General features: G+C 41.2%; 1 protein-coding gene across 4 annotated transcripts; it reads right to left on the bottom strand.

The window, feature by feature from the left end:
• Positions 1 to 491: 491 nt before the first annotated feature.
• Positions 492 to 12,405, bottom strand: LOC310956842 (SWI/SNF-related matrix-associated actin-dependent regulator of chromatin subfamily E member 1-like). Of its 4 annotated transcripts, none has more exons than XM_083927214.1 (11): positions 12,241 to 12,405; positions 11,393 to 11,443; positions 11,029 to 11,072; positions 10,623 to 10,727; positions 9,569 to 9,649; positions 9,113 to 9,244; positions 8,724 to 8,895; positions 3,000 to 3,172; positions 2,782 to 2,883; positions 1,983 to 2,244; positions 492 to 1,679 (listed from the first exon to the last, which is right to left on the bottom strand). In XM_083927214.1, the coding sequence occupies exons 2-11, from the start codon at positions 11,397 to 11,399 to the stop codon at positions 1,474 to 1,476; spliced, it is 1,284 nt and encodes a 427-aa protein (XP_083783340.1). In that variant the 5' UTR covers positions 11,400 to 11,443; positions 12,241 to 12,405; the 3' UTR covers positions 492 to 1,473. The 4 variants fall into 4 exon arrangements, with proteins under 4 accessions (XP_083783340.1, XP_083783343.1, XP_083783342.1 ...); XM_083927217.1 differs by having other exon boundaries at positions 10,629 to 10,727; XM_083927216.1 differs by lacking the exon at positions 12,241 to 12,405 and adding an exon at positions 11,523 to 11,561.
• Between the last annotated feature and the right edge of the window lie 4,085 nt (positions 12,406 to 16,490).

Raw genomic sequence — 16,490 nt, 5'->3', positions numbered from 1 at the left:
ATGACGAGCTGAAACCATACAATACATCACACAGGAGGCTTAAATCTCCTATCGGGTCTAAACCACTGCTGTGTGTAATGCTGCATTTCCTCACAGGCACACCAGAACCCTCGGGAGGATTGTTTGTGCTGCACTGAAAACAGGAAATCAGAACAATTCCCTCTGATCTTACCCACTTCCCTTACCTATACTGTGCAAAGGACAAATAGCTATATACAAGCACACTCTATGCAACAACAAATGTTTGATACAAGCCTCTGCATACCTGTATAAATCATATTTGTTATGGCACCGTGGCTGATTAAAGTAATAACACAAAAATAATACACGTTGACAAATGGTATCAAAGGGTAGTTTTGTAGTTTGCTGTTAAAGGTGTGTCATTTTAATGTAAGCAAATTTGTGCCGTAAATGTACATTTATTTATTTATATTAAAAGATAGTCACTTTGCATCAAATGTTTTTTGAAAACAATTAAAGTGAGAACTGGGTCATAGTAAAAAAAGTTTATTGGTATAAATATGAAAAAGGAAATTCATTTTAAGACTGCATGTCTGTTCATGTAGGACTGTTCTTCAAGCAGTTTCACGACATGAAAATCCATGTATAAGCCAACCTCGTTACACCGTGTACACATTTACGGTACATTTAAAAGTTTTCAGCTAAAAATTGCAATATTTATCATAACACATACATGTTCTAAGCGTACTGCTTTTGATTTGATTGACAGCTAGCAAACTTGAGAACACTGGTAGTGGAGCATTGTACAGCATTGATGATCATTTGATATACTTATGGACTGTGACGACCAATTCACAAGTATAATCAAAATGCTGATAATAAATAACAAAAAGAACCACTACTAATGACTACAAACTCCTGAGACAATACTGTCACTGTAATACTGATACAGAGAGTAAACAAATATTCTCCTGTCAAGGAGATGGTCACCCAACTCACTCGTCACAAATATGCTAACTTATTTTATAAAACTGCTACATGCAAAAACAATAAAAGCAACAAGGACACTACAATACAAAGGACAAAGTTAGATACAACACTGAACAATGTTTGTTTCATGTGACAGCTTTTTTTCATATAGCCAGTCTTAATTTGCAACAATCTGGGGTCAGCCAGACATGGTGCTAGAGATATGTTTCAATATGTGCTGAAGAGGGCGTGTATGGGTTCTTGTAAATGGTAATGATGCCCATGGAGGAAATATAGTGCTCTCACATGGGCTTTTGTGGCGCACTTAGCAGCCATTGATTTTAGACACCAGCATTGCTCTGTCAGCTCCAAGTGCTTTGCATTTTTCATTTATTTCTAGTCAGCCCATGTCTGTGAACCTTGAGTCCATCTGAACATTCTTCATATGCATTGACAAACTGAGATGATACTGTGCAATATGTGTGGTTGATATTGGAGGCTAACAGATGTGATGATAGCCGTACAGACAGACAGGGGATGGACTCAGTGGGCTGCCCTTGCCCTGCTGGGGCCCTCTGATGGCTCACTAGTCGGAGCGTCTTCTGTCTGAGCAGAGGTGGTCTCTGAGCCTGTGTTACTGTCGCTGGTTCCCTCCTCCATGGCCCCCTCTGGGACGCTCTCCTTGTCCTCTGACGCCCCTTCCTCACTGCCTGGATGAGCCTCGAGCTCCTCTGAAGCTTTCTGCTTCCCTGAGTCAAAGAAGAAGGAAATTACAAGATGTTAAAAAACATGAAGCCAGGGCAGCCGGTGGAACAGTGGTTAGAGCAGTCGCCCCATGTAAAGAGGCTGAAGGTCCTCGAGGCAGAGGCCGCGGGTTCGACTCTGACCTGCGGCCCATTGCTGCATGTCTCCCTTTCTCTCCCTCACCCCTTTTCCTGTCTGTCCTATATAATAGAAGACTTGAAAAACTACCCAAAAACGTATCTTAAAAAAAAAAAAGATTAAGCCTTGAGCCAAAGCCATAAAAAAAGAAAAAAGCCAGTGTGGCTCACCTGGTGTATCTGTTGTGTTGGATTCTGCCTCGTCGCCTTCTTTGTTGCTACTTTCACTTAGAGAATTTTGCTGGGACTTGCTGCCATGTGTTGCACAAACGTGTTTTTCTTCTTCTGCTAAGACACAGGTGGGGGCCTCTCTTGCACCTCTGTCTCCTGCATCCTTCTCACGTTCTGCCAACCGCTTGCGGGCTGCCTCTTCTGCTGCAGAAATCTCTGTAGAAATCTTCTCCATGTCCACTTCAACCTTCATACAGCACAGCTTTAAAGTATAGTAAAGGGGATTTAATGTAGAAAGGTGAAAACAACTGCTGCACTCTTGAGCATGCTCATTAGAATACCATTTTTTTACAGTACAAAGTGTTGGTTGAACATGTATGTGCAGGCTGGACACGAAGCAACAACTTACTTAATGTAACAGAATGAGTTATGTTCAGAACAAGGTTTCAGTACATGTTCAGTCATGAATTGATACTTCTCGGCCAGTGAATGGATGCTGTAAGGAGCCCTGTCAAGGATAAATGGTGCCACCTGTTGTGAACAGTGGGCAGTGCATTCAACTGCACACTGCTGCTTCTCATTTCAAAACAAAACAAAAGTTATTATTGGGGCTACAAATTGTAAACGATGACAGCTCTATACTTGCCAGAACATGTGGATGGAGTTAGCGGCAGCTGGTGGCTGTAAGGCAGACTGAGACTGGCACACAACCAGAGCTGTACACTGTACAGTTAAACGTGCCAAATGAAGCTTGCGTGCGAGTAAAGGATGACCAAGCCCGATGTCAAAGACGCCTTACCCTTTTGAGCTCATTTGTGAACGACTCTGTGGCTTCGATGAATTTTCTTTTCTTGTCTTGGTGGCGGTCTTCAATCTGAAGCAACTCTGCCTCCAACTTTCTCTGTGACACGAGACACACAGGCACCACAGTTTTAGGATTATTAACCCGTAGTAAACAAAGCCGTCTGCTGAATGCCAACATTGTGTGAAGATTGGAAGGCATCAACTCGATCGTACCTGGTGTACCATCAAAGACTGGACCTGGCGCTTGAGGACCTGCATGCGAGCAGTGGTAACAACTGATCGCACATCTGGGACTACGCTCTCACTGAGGATCTCGCTGATCAGACGGTGGTTGCGTTGGAAACGAGCTGCAGCCGAGTGCTTAATAGAAAACCCGTCGTCGTAATCTGGAGACATAAAGAACATCTGAGTTGTTCTGATTGACTCAGAAAATCGTTTTTCATACATCTGTCAAAAGGCGTGTGTGTAGATATGTGTTACACAGTCACCATTCACCAGTATGAGAGGTTTAAGCAAACTACGGCCCACATAATACACAACAAAATCATGCAAAAGCTGCTGTATCAAGACACTATAAACATGAGGGGGATGTTTTCAATATTTATAAAGTAAAGTATAGGCCATTATGTTGAAATACATCCTTAAGCAAAGTAGAAGCGATATTGTTGGGCAAATGGGACAGGGGGTTAATTATATCCCAGTGTAAGAGGACACTTTCGAGATGTAGAGAGTAGACTGCAATTTTCAGTCGTCAGCAAATGTTCTTCTTTGTCTTAAATGTAAACTGCATTGCCATTTAAATACAGGAAAATGTTGAAAGACATTTAAGACAGTAATGATTCCTAGTTTTTCACACTGCAGTGATAAAGAATTAACCTCTTGCATGCGGGGCCCTGCCGACTTTTTCTCTTTTAGAGGCTGTAGCGGGGTGACTGTTACAGATAGAGTAAAGACCTTTGTATTCCATGAAACTAGAAGAACTAAGGAATAACATGCTAGCTTGTCAGGAAGAGACTAAAATTAGGCTATATTTTGGAGACGGAAAACTGGCATGTCAATTTTTAGGTCTCTTGAACTCTGACCGGTGCAGACAGATGTCCGTCCTCCACAGAGCTGGGTCTGTCTGACGTTCCTGCCTGTTAAAGGGAAGGTTTTCGTTGCCACCGTACTCTACAGGGGAATTGTTGGGTCTATGTTTATCATAGAGTGTGGTCTTTACCTAGTTTGTAAAGTGTACTGAGGTAACTTCTGTTATGATTTGGCACTATTGAATTGAATTGACCTCTAAATATCTGAATGAAAATGGGTTCTACGGGTACCCACGAGTCTCCCCTTTACAAAAGATTTTTGGGGCAAAAACGTGCAGTGATATTTTCACTATTCTATTCTAAAATGGACTATTTAAATATTTCTGCATACTGGGGTCCATAAACAATGTTGAAATTGCTACTTTGGGTATATTGACAATTAAGGGAATTCTGAGCAATTTACACAACACAGGTGCTCACCATCCAACCAGCAAAAAATACACTTCTTACAGAAATCTGCAGACGTCAAAAGTTTTTCATCCCACAGCATGGATTTGTTCCTTAAGGTCTGGGTCTCTTAATGTGGGATTTTGTTGACCTGCTATCACCCCCTCACCCTCACCACTCTTATAAAAGGGTTGGCCATAGAAGCGGTTGATCCAGATGGATGTAAATATATATTTTTCTTTAAAAAAAAACAAAATGCTCCCAACTATAAAGCAAGGAATGTGTGGGTCTGTCTGTCAGTGTGTATGTAATTCACATATTTCGAGAACCGTCCACTTGATCTATCCTACACACTCGCTGGGTATATTATTATAAGTCCCAGTGATGTGCTTTGTCGAAGGTGGTGCTATTTGGACAAAAAAAACAACTCCTAATATTAATAAACTATGAATAAACCGGACTGGCTGCATTCGTGTGGTGTCAGAAAAATGAGTCTTGCAATACAAATCTGGGCCAGAATCACTCAACATGTTGTTTAAATACCCTAAGCAATAAAACACATCATCTTTGTAGTTTACATGTTGTTTCCACATTAAAACTTAAAGCTCATGAACACCAAAGTCGGAAGAATGACCTCCCAAATCAGACCATTTGAGGGGTACATGAATGCAACAAGCAGCGTGGGTGGGGCGCTGCAGGCTCATTGCTGCCAGCTGGTGTCTTAGCACAATGTATTTTAGAAAAACAAGAAAATAACAGTACGGCTCTAATAACAGATTAAGTTATATTATTTACCACCTTTCTGAATCTGTCCGGGCATCTCCTGTAATTCTCCAAACGCACATCCACCAAAGAGCAAGTGTGAACGGATTATTTTCTATCCAACACAGCAAAGGGTTTCTTACGTTGGATGAACAGAGAGGAAACAACACAGCTATTGTGGTGTCTTTCTGATATAAGCAGCTTCACCCTTTATTAACTTCTCCCAAAATGTTATCGGACTTTATTATAATTTTGTGGGTTGTTTTTTTTAATGGAAGCTTCTCTCATCTCCCATGCTGCAGTACTACTCAACCTTAACGGTTACTAATGTGCAGATGGGACGCCGTTTTACCAAAACACAAATATTACTAAAACCAATGGGCAGAAAAATATTTGAAAGAATCATAGTTTAAAGAAAGGTGTGAGGGGCCATGATAATCTTCTCTGTATTGGTCCCTCTTTAAAACATGTGAAGTGACACAAAGTGTTTGAAAGAACCCCAGACCAGCCTGAGTACTGATGAACTTGTGCAGCATACATAGACAGGATCAGTGGTGGAAGTAGAACTTAGAGATTTCACTGAAGTGACACTAGGCTACACTGCAAAAATACTAAAAGTGCTGCATTGGATGAGCGGTTTCTTCAGAAAGCTGCAGGCAGAAGTGATGGAGTCCAGAACCCGCACTGTACTAGTTCAGAATAAAGTACGGAACAGTACTTGAATTTGTGTTTATATTGGCAACTGTATATCTGACAATCCCTTCACCATTCTACTTTGTTCAGGCTTTATTATGATGTATGGAGAGAACTGTATCTGTGAACAGTCATTCTTGAGTCAGTTTCAATAGAATTCAATCAAATGTTCTGTAAATGACAACAATGAAAGTAGGGCGGAAACAATTACTCGCAGAGCTTTTGTCTTGATAAGTTTAATTCTTATCTTGCATGTTATGCGACCTGCTCAGCGCAGGGATCCTTGTTCCACACGGACCGTTTTTGCTGATGCACACCACTATAGAAGGCAGAGAATGTCCAAAGTTTGGGGTCATTTCACACTTAATAAAGAAGCCAACAAGGTGAAATGTGTCTACTGCAAACTAGAATTGGCGTACCACAACAGCACGACATCGATGATTCAGAAAGCATCCCGTTGTCAATGCCACCAAGCGCAGCTTATTCAGTTTAATGGGTGATCCTGTTAACTGCCGAGTGCGCCTGCAGGTTGCCGTAGTGACTGCAGATCTTAAAAATAATGTAACCTACCTGATCAGTCTTTATAGTTTTGTTTGTCAGTCGCCTTTTGTATGTTGTTCGTTGCAATTTCTTTTTTTATCCGATTACGCCATTAATCGATGGGCTAATCGGTAGAATACTCCATTACAAAAATATTTGATAGCTGCAGCCCTAATGTAAAGCGTTATTCATCAACAGCATGTAGGCAGACAGTAAACCTTAGATGTAACAACTAATTAAAATGTTATGGGGAATCTACAAGCTCATGAAAGTATTACTCATTGATATTTGATTGCACAGCAATTAAGTGCTTGCTATAAATGTGGACATTAAAAGAAGGGATTAACAGACCAAGTGAGTAAATGTAAAACATCTATATGAATTGGATTTTAAAAGTCTGCTTACTGTTACCATTTTGTAATCATATGGCAATACATTAAACAATACAGTTTTAAGAACCAATTGGTTTTCCAACACTGTTCAACTCTATCATTTACTTTGTTGTGGCTCAGCTTTGCTAAACTTCTATGCTATCACACAAGAGCTCTCATCGCCTGTATTGCACCCATGTGTGCACTCATGTGTGCACCCTTGAAACTTTCCAGAAAGCACAAAGAAATCTCATCTGCCATGTTGAAAGATTCAAAGGTGCTCACGTAGTTGGGCTGGCACCGCAACAGGAAACAGTCGAGGGAGGTAATGCATTCTGAGGGTGGTGTGTGAGAACGGGGTGCAAACACGTGACAACCCAGTGTGCTCTAGCAAAATGCAAGTTTTAACTTCATATCAAACTGAGTTCACCAAAAGGATATTTCGTAATTTATAACAATTAACAACTCAACAAACATAGTGATGAAGTCATTATAAAATATTTATATATATATATATATATATATATATATATATATATATATATATATATATATATACAGTATATATAAATTGAAGTTTAATATTAATTCCACATGTTTATTAATGTGCATTACACATAATGTGTGTTTATCATGTGTAGGCGGCTTAACAGCATTCAAGGAAACATCTGGTCTACATCAGGGACTGTTGTTAGAATGTTACATGAACTTAGTGAGGGCTAAAAAACAAACACTGTAGATCTTCATTTCAGCATTGGAATTTTTGAAGCAGCCGTCGGGTTAAAGACGAGGTGTTTCTACGCCTTCAACAGAGCGGTGCGTGATGCCAAGGGTAGCAGTTCGTCTGAGTTTTCTCTAACCACTTTGCGATTGCTGTGCCATTGTTTTCCCCGAAGGAAAACGATGGCACAGCAATCGCAAAGCTGTTTTACTGAGGATCATGTGTAGGCGACTGTAGCGCTGCCTCCACTTGAGCTGAGTGATACTAACATTACTGTACATTAAAAGGTTTGCTTTACTCGTGGGGCGAACAGTTATCAACTCAACCTTATGTCAGAGTAAAAGCTTACAGATATGAGACTAATGTTATGTAACATTTTGCAACGGGCGCAGTGCCCCGATGTAACATTAACGATACGATCTTCATAGCTATAGCAACAGCAGCCTCAGGCGGTATTACCACCTTTTAAACTGGAACACCATCATTTACTGTCGGCTAGACTAAACAGCTACGGGTGCTAAAAAGGTTGTGTTCTCCCGGTGCTCTATACCCGGCTCACAGTCACCTTCTCTCGGCTGAATTTAACTGTAAAGATGTTGTCCCAATAGCATTACACCCATGATAAGCTTTCAACAACTATAGTTCATTTTTTCTTGCTGGTTAGCTCTACTAGTGAAAATAAGCACCATACAGACTTCTCATCAACAGTGCATGATGGATGTATCATTTACTTTTACTCACAAGCATGTTATCTCTGAGCTGTTAAGAACAGAACAGGAGAAATCGGCAGCTTAAGAGTAGACTCTATTAAAGACTGTATTTATAAATAAAGCAGAAACTCTGAGTGTGTAGCCTCCCGGAGAGCTAAATATTTGACGTCCATGCAGTCTGTTGAGAACATAACAGCTTCGACATTTGTATGGTTTGGGCTGTTTCTAAATAGCAATGGCTTTTATCTGTAGTTTTCCTCTACATCATTATCTTTGACTGTAACACAGCCAGACCAAAGACAAGCATCATTTCCTTTAGGTGGGTGTAACGCAAACGTCTTCTTCTGGCTTGTGTAACTTGTGTGTGTGTGTGTGTGTCACTCCTTAAAACAACAGAGAAAAGAATGTAAATTTTGCAATTATGTCAAAACCAATGCCAAGAATAAAAATGTAAACAGTTGTATAAAACAAAGACAAATTGTGTTCCATTGCAGCTGTGTGTGTGTGTGTGTGTGTGTGTCTGGGGGGGGGGGGGGGGGGGGCGCAGACACAATAACACAGTCTCTGGGTCTGTGGACACTCTGCGTGCTTGTGCTACAGTAACTGCAGCTCTGTCACAGAGGTCTCAATGTTGGGATTCAAAGCATTAAGCTGAGTGGCCTTACCGTCTGGATCGTCCGCTGGCTGAATGCTCATGTAAGGCTCGCCCTTGTCCAGTCTCGACTGCCTCTGGCGGCTCTCCTCCTCCAGAGCTGCCTCTGCTCGGCTTTTTGCATTGACGTAGGCCAGGTAGGCCGGCGAGTTGTGATAGGCCTTCATGCTCTCATTATACTCAATCTACGGTGGAAAGGATGACAGGAATGACGAAGAAACAGAGATGACAGGCAGACACAGTGGACCCTTGTTTCTAACAACTACAAGATATGGAAAGAGGTTTACTCAGGACTGTTAGAAAGATATGAATGATGACAAGAGGGACCCACAACTGTTGGAGACACATCTACTGGTCACCCATCAGAAAAACACAATAAACACCCCTTGTAAAACAACCAACCTTCTCTGCTTCGTAGTCATTCAAATAATCCTGTTTCTCCTCATCAGTGAGGTCCCTCCACATGCCACCGATTATCTTCCCAATTTCCCATAGCTTCAGATCAGGATTGGAGGCTTTTACTTGATCCCAAACCTGGTGATGAGAACCAGACATGGATGTGGGGTTGGGTTGGGTTGGAGGGGCTATAAGTGGTTATCTCTTTGCAGAGAGGTCACAAACCAGAGGAGGCCGTGTGCTTTAAACTCCATCTCCAAGGTGATAAATCCCACTATGTGATGTGAACAGTCCTAGCTAAGACCTGGCTCAATTTGACTTCTCTCCTACTGCGTTACAGTATTAGTGTCTAAAACAAAATGTGCGTTCGAGCTCACAGAATATCTTAAAGGCAAAGCATCCCTGTCTTCCAAAGGAGCACATGAGGGTGCAAAAGGCAGCAATTAAACACTGGGTACTTACCTTACGACTGTATCTCATATATGGCATCAATGGCTTATCAGGTGGCTTGGGTGGCTTTGGGATATTTATTCCAGAGGAATTCTGGTTAAGAAAGAAAAAGAGTTATCAGTATCAGTATTAATCGATTAGTTGTCAACTATTAAATTATTCGAGACATTCAAGGACGTCATATTGGGCTTTGGGAAACACTGATCCACATTTGTATCCATTTTTTGACATTTTTTCAACCAAACAACTAATTGATTAATCGAGAAAATAATCGACAGATTTATCGAAAATTAAATTAGTCATTAGTTGCAGCCCTAGTTATCGATTTAAACATGCTCGCTAATTCAGGCTTGTGAAACTACGTGCAGGTCAGTGCATGGTTATGTAATTTGACATACAACTATTGAGAAAAAAAGACTTCAGAATCAAATAGAAGATGCATTAAAGTAATTTCTTATTGCATCAAGTAACTTGATTTAATTAATGATAGTTTGAGGCCATACACAAGCCAAGAACCCCAAAGAGTACAATGGAATAGCGCTGACTGTGGAAAAAAAAAAAATCTCACCTAAGCCAAGATTTGCACCTAATACCATTATCCGAGTCAGCCAACCACAGCTTGCATGCAGCGACTAAATTACTGCTCAGCAGCCAGAGCCATGCGGCGAGTCTGTAATACCATGGCAACACTGATGGCATGGGTTAGTTTAGATATGCAAACTTTAAAAGGCAGGAGGTACTTGAAAACACACAGATGGACTGTGAGCCAGCCTGCACTGTGATGGTCAGTCATTCTCAGTAACAGAATGAGTTAGACTTCTCACACTGGTACCTTGGACTGTGGAAATGCAAAATATATCTATCTCTTTTGCTGTGAACGAAGCAAAGGTCGATCTTGTAAAAAGCTCCAATGCTACTGATGCTCACAGAGGCTCCTGCCCTGTCCTCCTTCGACTAACCACGCTGACTGTTCACTGGAAATGAAACCCTTACAGATTTGATTTTCTACACCTGGGTCTGCCTGACATTTTTGGTCACCTTGTGTTCTCTACGTGAACGCTCATACCGTTACCCGACTGTTGCTGCTTTGGCTCCCTCCCAGTCTGTAGTTGTTGTAGGCCAGGTGGCTGTATGGGTTGTATCCCACAAACCCGGGAGTGTTGGGCATTTGCTGATGGAGATAAATGAGACAGAAATATGAATGAGAAATGACAGAAAAGAAGGGGGGGCAAGCCAAAAAAAATAAAGATACCAATGACAGAAGCTGGGAAAATGCAAAATAAAGAAACTTGCATTCAAGTTGGGGCTGCATTCAGAAGCACAGTCCGTCGATTGATATAACACAAAAAAATATCTGATCTCTTTGAAATATATATTGTAAAGCATGTTACTAAATGTAAGTCTTCAAACAGCAACATCGGTCTAACTTGGGATACCCCAGATAATATTTGGTGTTACACCTGAATACTTACAGTTGTGGGGGCAGGGGGAGGGGGAGGGGCATAGGATGGTCTCTCTGTTGTGAAAGAAAGGATCCAAATGAACCATCAGCATCAGGCCAGTGGAACAGCACAGTTTTTACAATTCTACAACTTCATTCTTAGCTAAACTAACTTTAACTATAACATAAGACCTTTATTATGAAATAAAACCATTAATAACAAATTAGACAACTATCTTTTAATCATTGATACTCTTTCGATATTAAAGAGATTGCATCACTTAACGTGGATTTATGGAAACAGCCGGTCTGATGTGAGATATGTGATTATGCATTTAAATACCATCACCTACAGATTCATATCACAACTAACTAAAGCACTCCCAGACCCTTACTTGACATCTCTGCAGTGGGGAGGAGGTATCAGTCCATTCCGACCATTGGTCCTGTAACAAACACATTTAAGAGTGGAGCATTGTATCAATACTGAGGAGATGAATTGTGTTGACAGGGTGGTTCACGCACAGCACAAAACAAAGCGATGCCCGTGACGGTAGCTTCATGTCGGTGTGAACACTGTCAGGCAGGGGACATTGTTGAATATAAACCTGAAAACCATTTCCAGAGAGGAAAATGAACGCTATTCAGGGACTGTGTTCGGTCCTTTTAAATCGCATATATTGCCAAAATGAACAATGCGTATTGGGATATTAATACAGGTGAAGGTGATAACACTGGTACGTTAGGACTGACTGCTTTCCAGCGTTCACCTGAAGCTAACTGCTAGCGCAACCAAGCTGACGTTACCTATACGCGCTAGCGAGCTAACGTTAGCATGTATTCAAGCTAACTAGTGATGCAGTTACAGTCATGTCTGGTTTCTCCTCCGTAGCTCATGTTAGTCAGTCGGTGCGCGGCAGACCGCAACCGTCGCTGGGGCGCTCTAAACGTGCCCGACTCTAACTTTAAATATAATGCTATTAATAGCTGGATAATCGATACTATGTCGTTAGCTCGACCCGTCAGCTCATTTAACCTGAACCGCCCTAAGCGTTAGGTATCCAGCAGGCTGGCGGCTAGCTGGTAACGTAGCCGAGCTAGCTTCATGAAAAGGAAAATGACATCTCTAGGATTATTCGCATGCAACGTCAAGTCCAACCAACATCTAGAGATATACACGTTCCCATAGATTCTGATGGTGACAAGCAAGCATTTATACTAAAGTGATGGCCACGGAACTCACCCTAATACCTTTAGTCCCCACCACAGCTGTGGCTTTGACAGGGAGGGCTAACCCACCTAACGTTAGCTCAGAGCCCCCACAATAAACGAATGAGACGGGGTCCACTCGGAAGATTCCTGCAGAATCTTCCAGAATTGCCCCCCACCCCCCTCCTCATCACAGCTGTGCCGCCTCCATGCTGATGCTCATCGCCCTCAGCTGTCACTGCTGCAGCTCTCACTTATGATATGACAGCACAAGAACAGTCCGTCCATTCAGATGAAAGCCAAGGTAACATTACATCGCAGGTTGATAGGATTTCACGTTTTACCTACTTAGCTTTAGCTTTATACTTAAGGTGCAGATGGGTACACTCATAGAACTTGTCAGAAACATGATGCAGCATCTTTTCTCCTGAGTCGTACAGTATAGGTACAAGCAAAAAGCTGATCATATTATACACCGCCTCATGTCAAAACTGTGCCATGTGAGTGCAGGTGCTCTTAAATTTAAACATTTCCTTTTCTACAAGGTATTAATCTCAGGCCATCATTTTTTAAAAAAAATGATTATTATATCACAGGCTTCACAGGCCACTAAGCTTGAGAGAAAACCAAGGTTGCCCTATTCACGCCTCCCTTGTTGTTAGAACTGAAATACTTTGCATTCTTGTTTCACATTGTTTGAGAGCCGCCCAGGTCAATAGCTGTAATAGTGTGTTGCCGAAAGATAACAACCCAAAGCCTGTAGGATTTAGCCTACATCTCTGTCCATTCAACCTGAATAGTACTTGTTTTGGATTTGTTAATTGATTGTGTTCATTGTGACCCTGTTTCTTTCTGTTTACACTGCACACTTGAGCGCTTATTTTATGTCTGCTTGACCTGTCCCCTGTTGTATAATGTGCACGCAGACACTGTTGGGATCTCATCTGCAGGTGTTGGTGCTTCATGTTCTTTTCATTCACCAGGCGATGGCCGGAAAAGATGTACGGACGGAACGGGGAGCAGATTCCACACAAAGCATGGGCAGGACCTTGTTTAGCGTTGGACACCTGTGATGGAGTACATCTGGAGGTAGGGTGGAGGTCACATGCCTCCTGTAAGCTACTGTGTATTTAACACAGATACTCACACAGGGCCTCCCAGGCACAGCTGTGGGATTGTGGATGCCCAGGGGCACAACGGGGCCTGTGACATTTTGAATCAATCAGACGCAAACCCGTTAAGCTGTTCTTGTAATGCAGCTCCAGACCCAGTTCTTAAGCCTGTAGAGCTCCCCAAAAATAGACTCAGGCAGTGGAACTAAGCAGACTTGAAAGTTTACTCTGGTGGTGGACGGTGGAGGTATTTTTAGAAGCTTCTGCCGTCAGATTATTATGATGTATCAATCCAGAGGTATTCCTTTGACAAATGCCTGTAGTATTATCATTAACCTGTGTGCCAAAGCAGCATTCAACATATGCTCAGGGAAACATGCAGTACATCTGGCCTGGAGGCAACAATTTGACCTTTTTGTTATTTGTTGAAAACAACAGGAAGCTCTGAAGTATTCACACACATGTCGATTATAGTGAATTTTGATGTGACGTATATCCTAGAATCATTAGTTAATCATTGTGTAGTCAGGCACCTGAAACCTTGTATACAAAGGTTTGTTTCCTAGGTGATGCGGGCACCGTATCTATAGCTGTTTTGGTTGCTTTTTGCTGATTTGGAACTCAGAGGTTGACAATGCTTTCAACAAATCACATGTAAGCATTTAGAGGAAGTGATATACCAAAAAAGAAAATAGTCATATAGCATTGTTTCCTCTAATAACTGATGGATTTTTGAAGCAGATACCAATATTTGAGAAGACAATCCGATTATTTAGTGTTAACATTAGATGAACCAACATTTGAATCAAATTGAGATATTCAAGATATTGTATGCCTATTTTGTGAAATGTTTTGCAGAAAATTGAACAGTTAAAAAGTAAATCTTATCAAACAGCAAATATAAAAAATATACGTTTTAAACACTTAACGTTGATGGCAATTCAATTATCATCAGTTATAATCATCATTTGAAAATGTGTTGTATTCAAGATCAAATAAATCATACTTAAATGCCTAAAAAAACTTTAAAACTATACTGAACTGTAATAAACATTAAATGAAGTCATGTGTGATGTGGGACACCTTATATTACAGATAGTAAATGCAATTTGGATAGACAGAATAGCCTGTCACCAATGAGTAGTTCATCTTTATGTGCTAGTTCATTCTTAATCAATCTTTACTTTTTATCTTTTGTCTGTGATGCAAACTACTGTATTGAAAAATGTTTTCCAACCATGCACGGAGTATGGACGGGCATACAGGGTTAATGGCCCTGACTCACCAAATGCCACTGAAAAAAAGGGTCAGGGAGAGATGCTTAATGACCACAGAGATGCAAAACAACTACAAAGTCATGTGAAATGACTGAAAATAGACACGAATGATCAAAAACATACACATGCCAACTAAAAACTACCCAAAACTAGGACACACAAAGCAACCATAGACACGCAAAACATAAAAAATAGATGTGCAAGGAGATTTTTAAAAATGACCATGAAGACCCGAAGTTAGTTAAAAAGGCTAAATATGGATGCAAAACTAAAGACCTTGCGATGGGATCACACCAGCCATAACGCCAAATCGGGCCAGGGGCGTTAAGTGAGGGCACAATGGCCCTTTCCCTACTTTCTACCCCCTTACCTACGGCACCCTTGTTTGGACTACACCCATTTTTGAACTCAGCCTTCATTTTGATCTCAACACATCTGTAAAATTTTGTGACTGTATCTTGCACAGTTGCCTTGCTATCGCAGTGACAAAGTCTCTCTACGGACAGACGGACATATAATCACCTGGCAAAATACTGAAAACCTCCTCTGTGGTAGTTCCTGCTACAGTAGATGTCTCCATGACCACATTTTATTATGACGACATGCAACATGACCAAAAAACAACCATAAAGAGCTGCAAATCAACTTTCTAGACATTAAATGACCACTAACGGACACAAATCAACTACAAATAATCCAAAATGCCTGCAAAGAGACTCAAAACGACCATATAGTAGAACTATTCAAATGGAATAGTATATGCACCCTGTGGCTTACTTGCCTACATAATGTTTTTGCTGTGAAATATCTACAACCTCAGTTCGTATAAAGTTGGGATGTTGTGTAAATCGTAAATCAAAACTGAATACAATGGTTTGCAGGTCCTTTTCAACCTATATTCCATTGAATACACCACAGAGACAAGATATTTAATGTTCAAACTGATAAACTTTTTTCTTTGTTGCAAATATTCACCGTCGTGTTACGTCCCCTTTGCTTTTAACAGCACAAGCGTTTGGGAACTGAGGACACTAATGTTGAAGCGTTGGAGGTGGAATCCTTTCCCATTCTTGCTTGATGGACAACTTCAGTTGCTCAACATTCCGGGTTCTCCGTCGTTATGTTTTACGCTTCTTTCACATTTCCAATGGGAGACAGGTCTGGACCACAGGCAGGCCAGACGTGAACCTGCACTCTTTTACTACGAAGCCGCGCTGTTGTAACACGTGCAGAATGTGGTTTGGCATTGTCTTGCAAAAATAAGCAGGGGCGTCCCATCAAAGATTCTGGCTTTTGAACTTTGCGCTGAAAACAATCTGGATAGAATCTTTGGCCCAGAGGACACGACGCCCATGGTTTCCAAAAACAATTTGAAATGTTGTTGTTGTTGATATATGACTTTCACTTTGCATGGTAGAGTTTTAACTTGCATGAACTGTGTTAACTGACAATGGCTTTCCAAAGTGTTCCTGAGCCCACGTGGTGATATCCTTTACAGAAGGATGTTGGTTTTTAATGCAGTGTTGTCTGAGGGATCAAAGGTCTCAGGCATTCAGTGTTGGTTTACAGCCTTGCTGTAAACGTGCAGAGATTTCTTTAGATTCTCTGAATCTTTTGATGATATTATAGACTATAGATGATGATGCTCTTAAACTGTTGGACCATCCTTGGTTGTGAAGGACTGAGCCTTTTGGGAATTCTCCTTTTTTACCCAATAATGACACTCACCTGTTTCCAATGACCCTGTTCACCTGTGGAATGTTCCAAACAGGTGTTTTGGAGCATTCCTCAACTTTCCGTGTCTTTTGTTGCTCCTGTTCCAGCTGTTTAGGAACGTGTAGCAGGCACCAAAGTCATATTTAGTAAATATTTGCAAAAAACAATAAAGTTTATCA

This window comes from Echiichthys vipera (assembly GCF_963691815.1).
Source record: "Echiichthys vipera genome assembly, chromosome: 2".
NCBI lineage: Eukaryota > Metazoa > Chordata > Actinopteri > Perciformes > Trachinidae > Echiichthys > Echiichthys vipera.
This window is presented reverse-complemented; position numbering and strand designations above follow the sequence as displayed.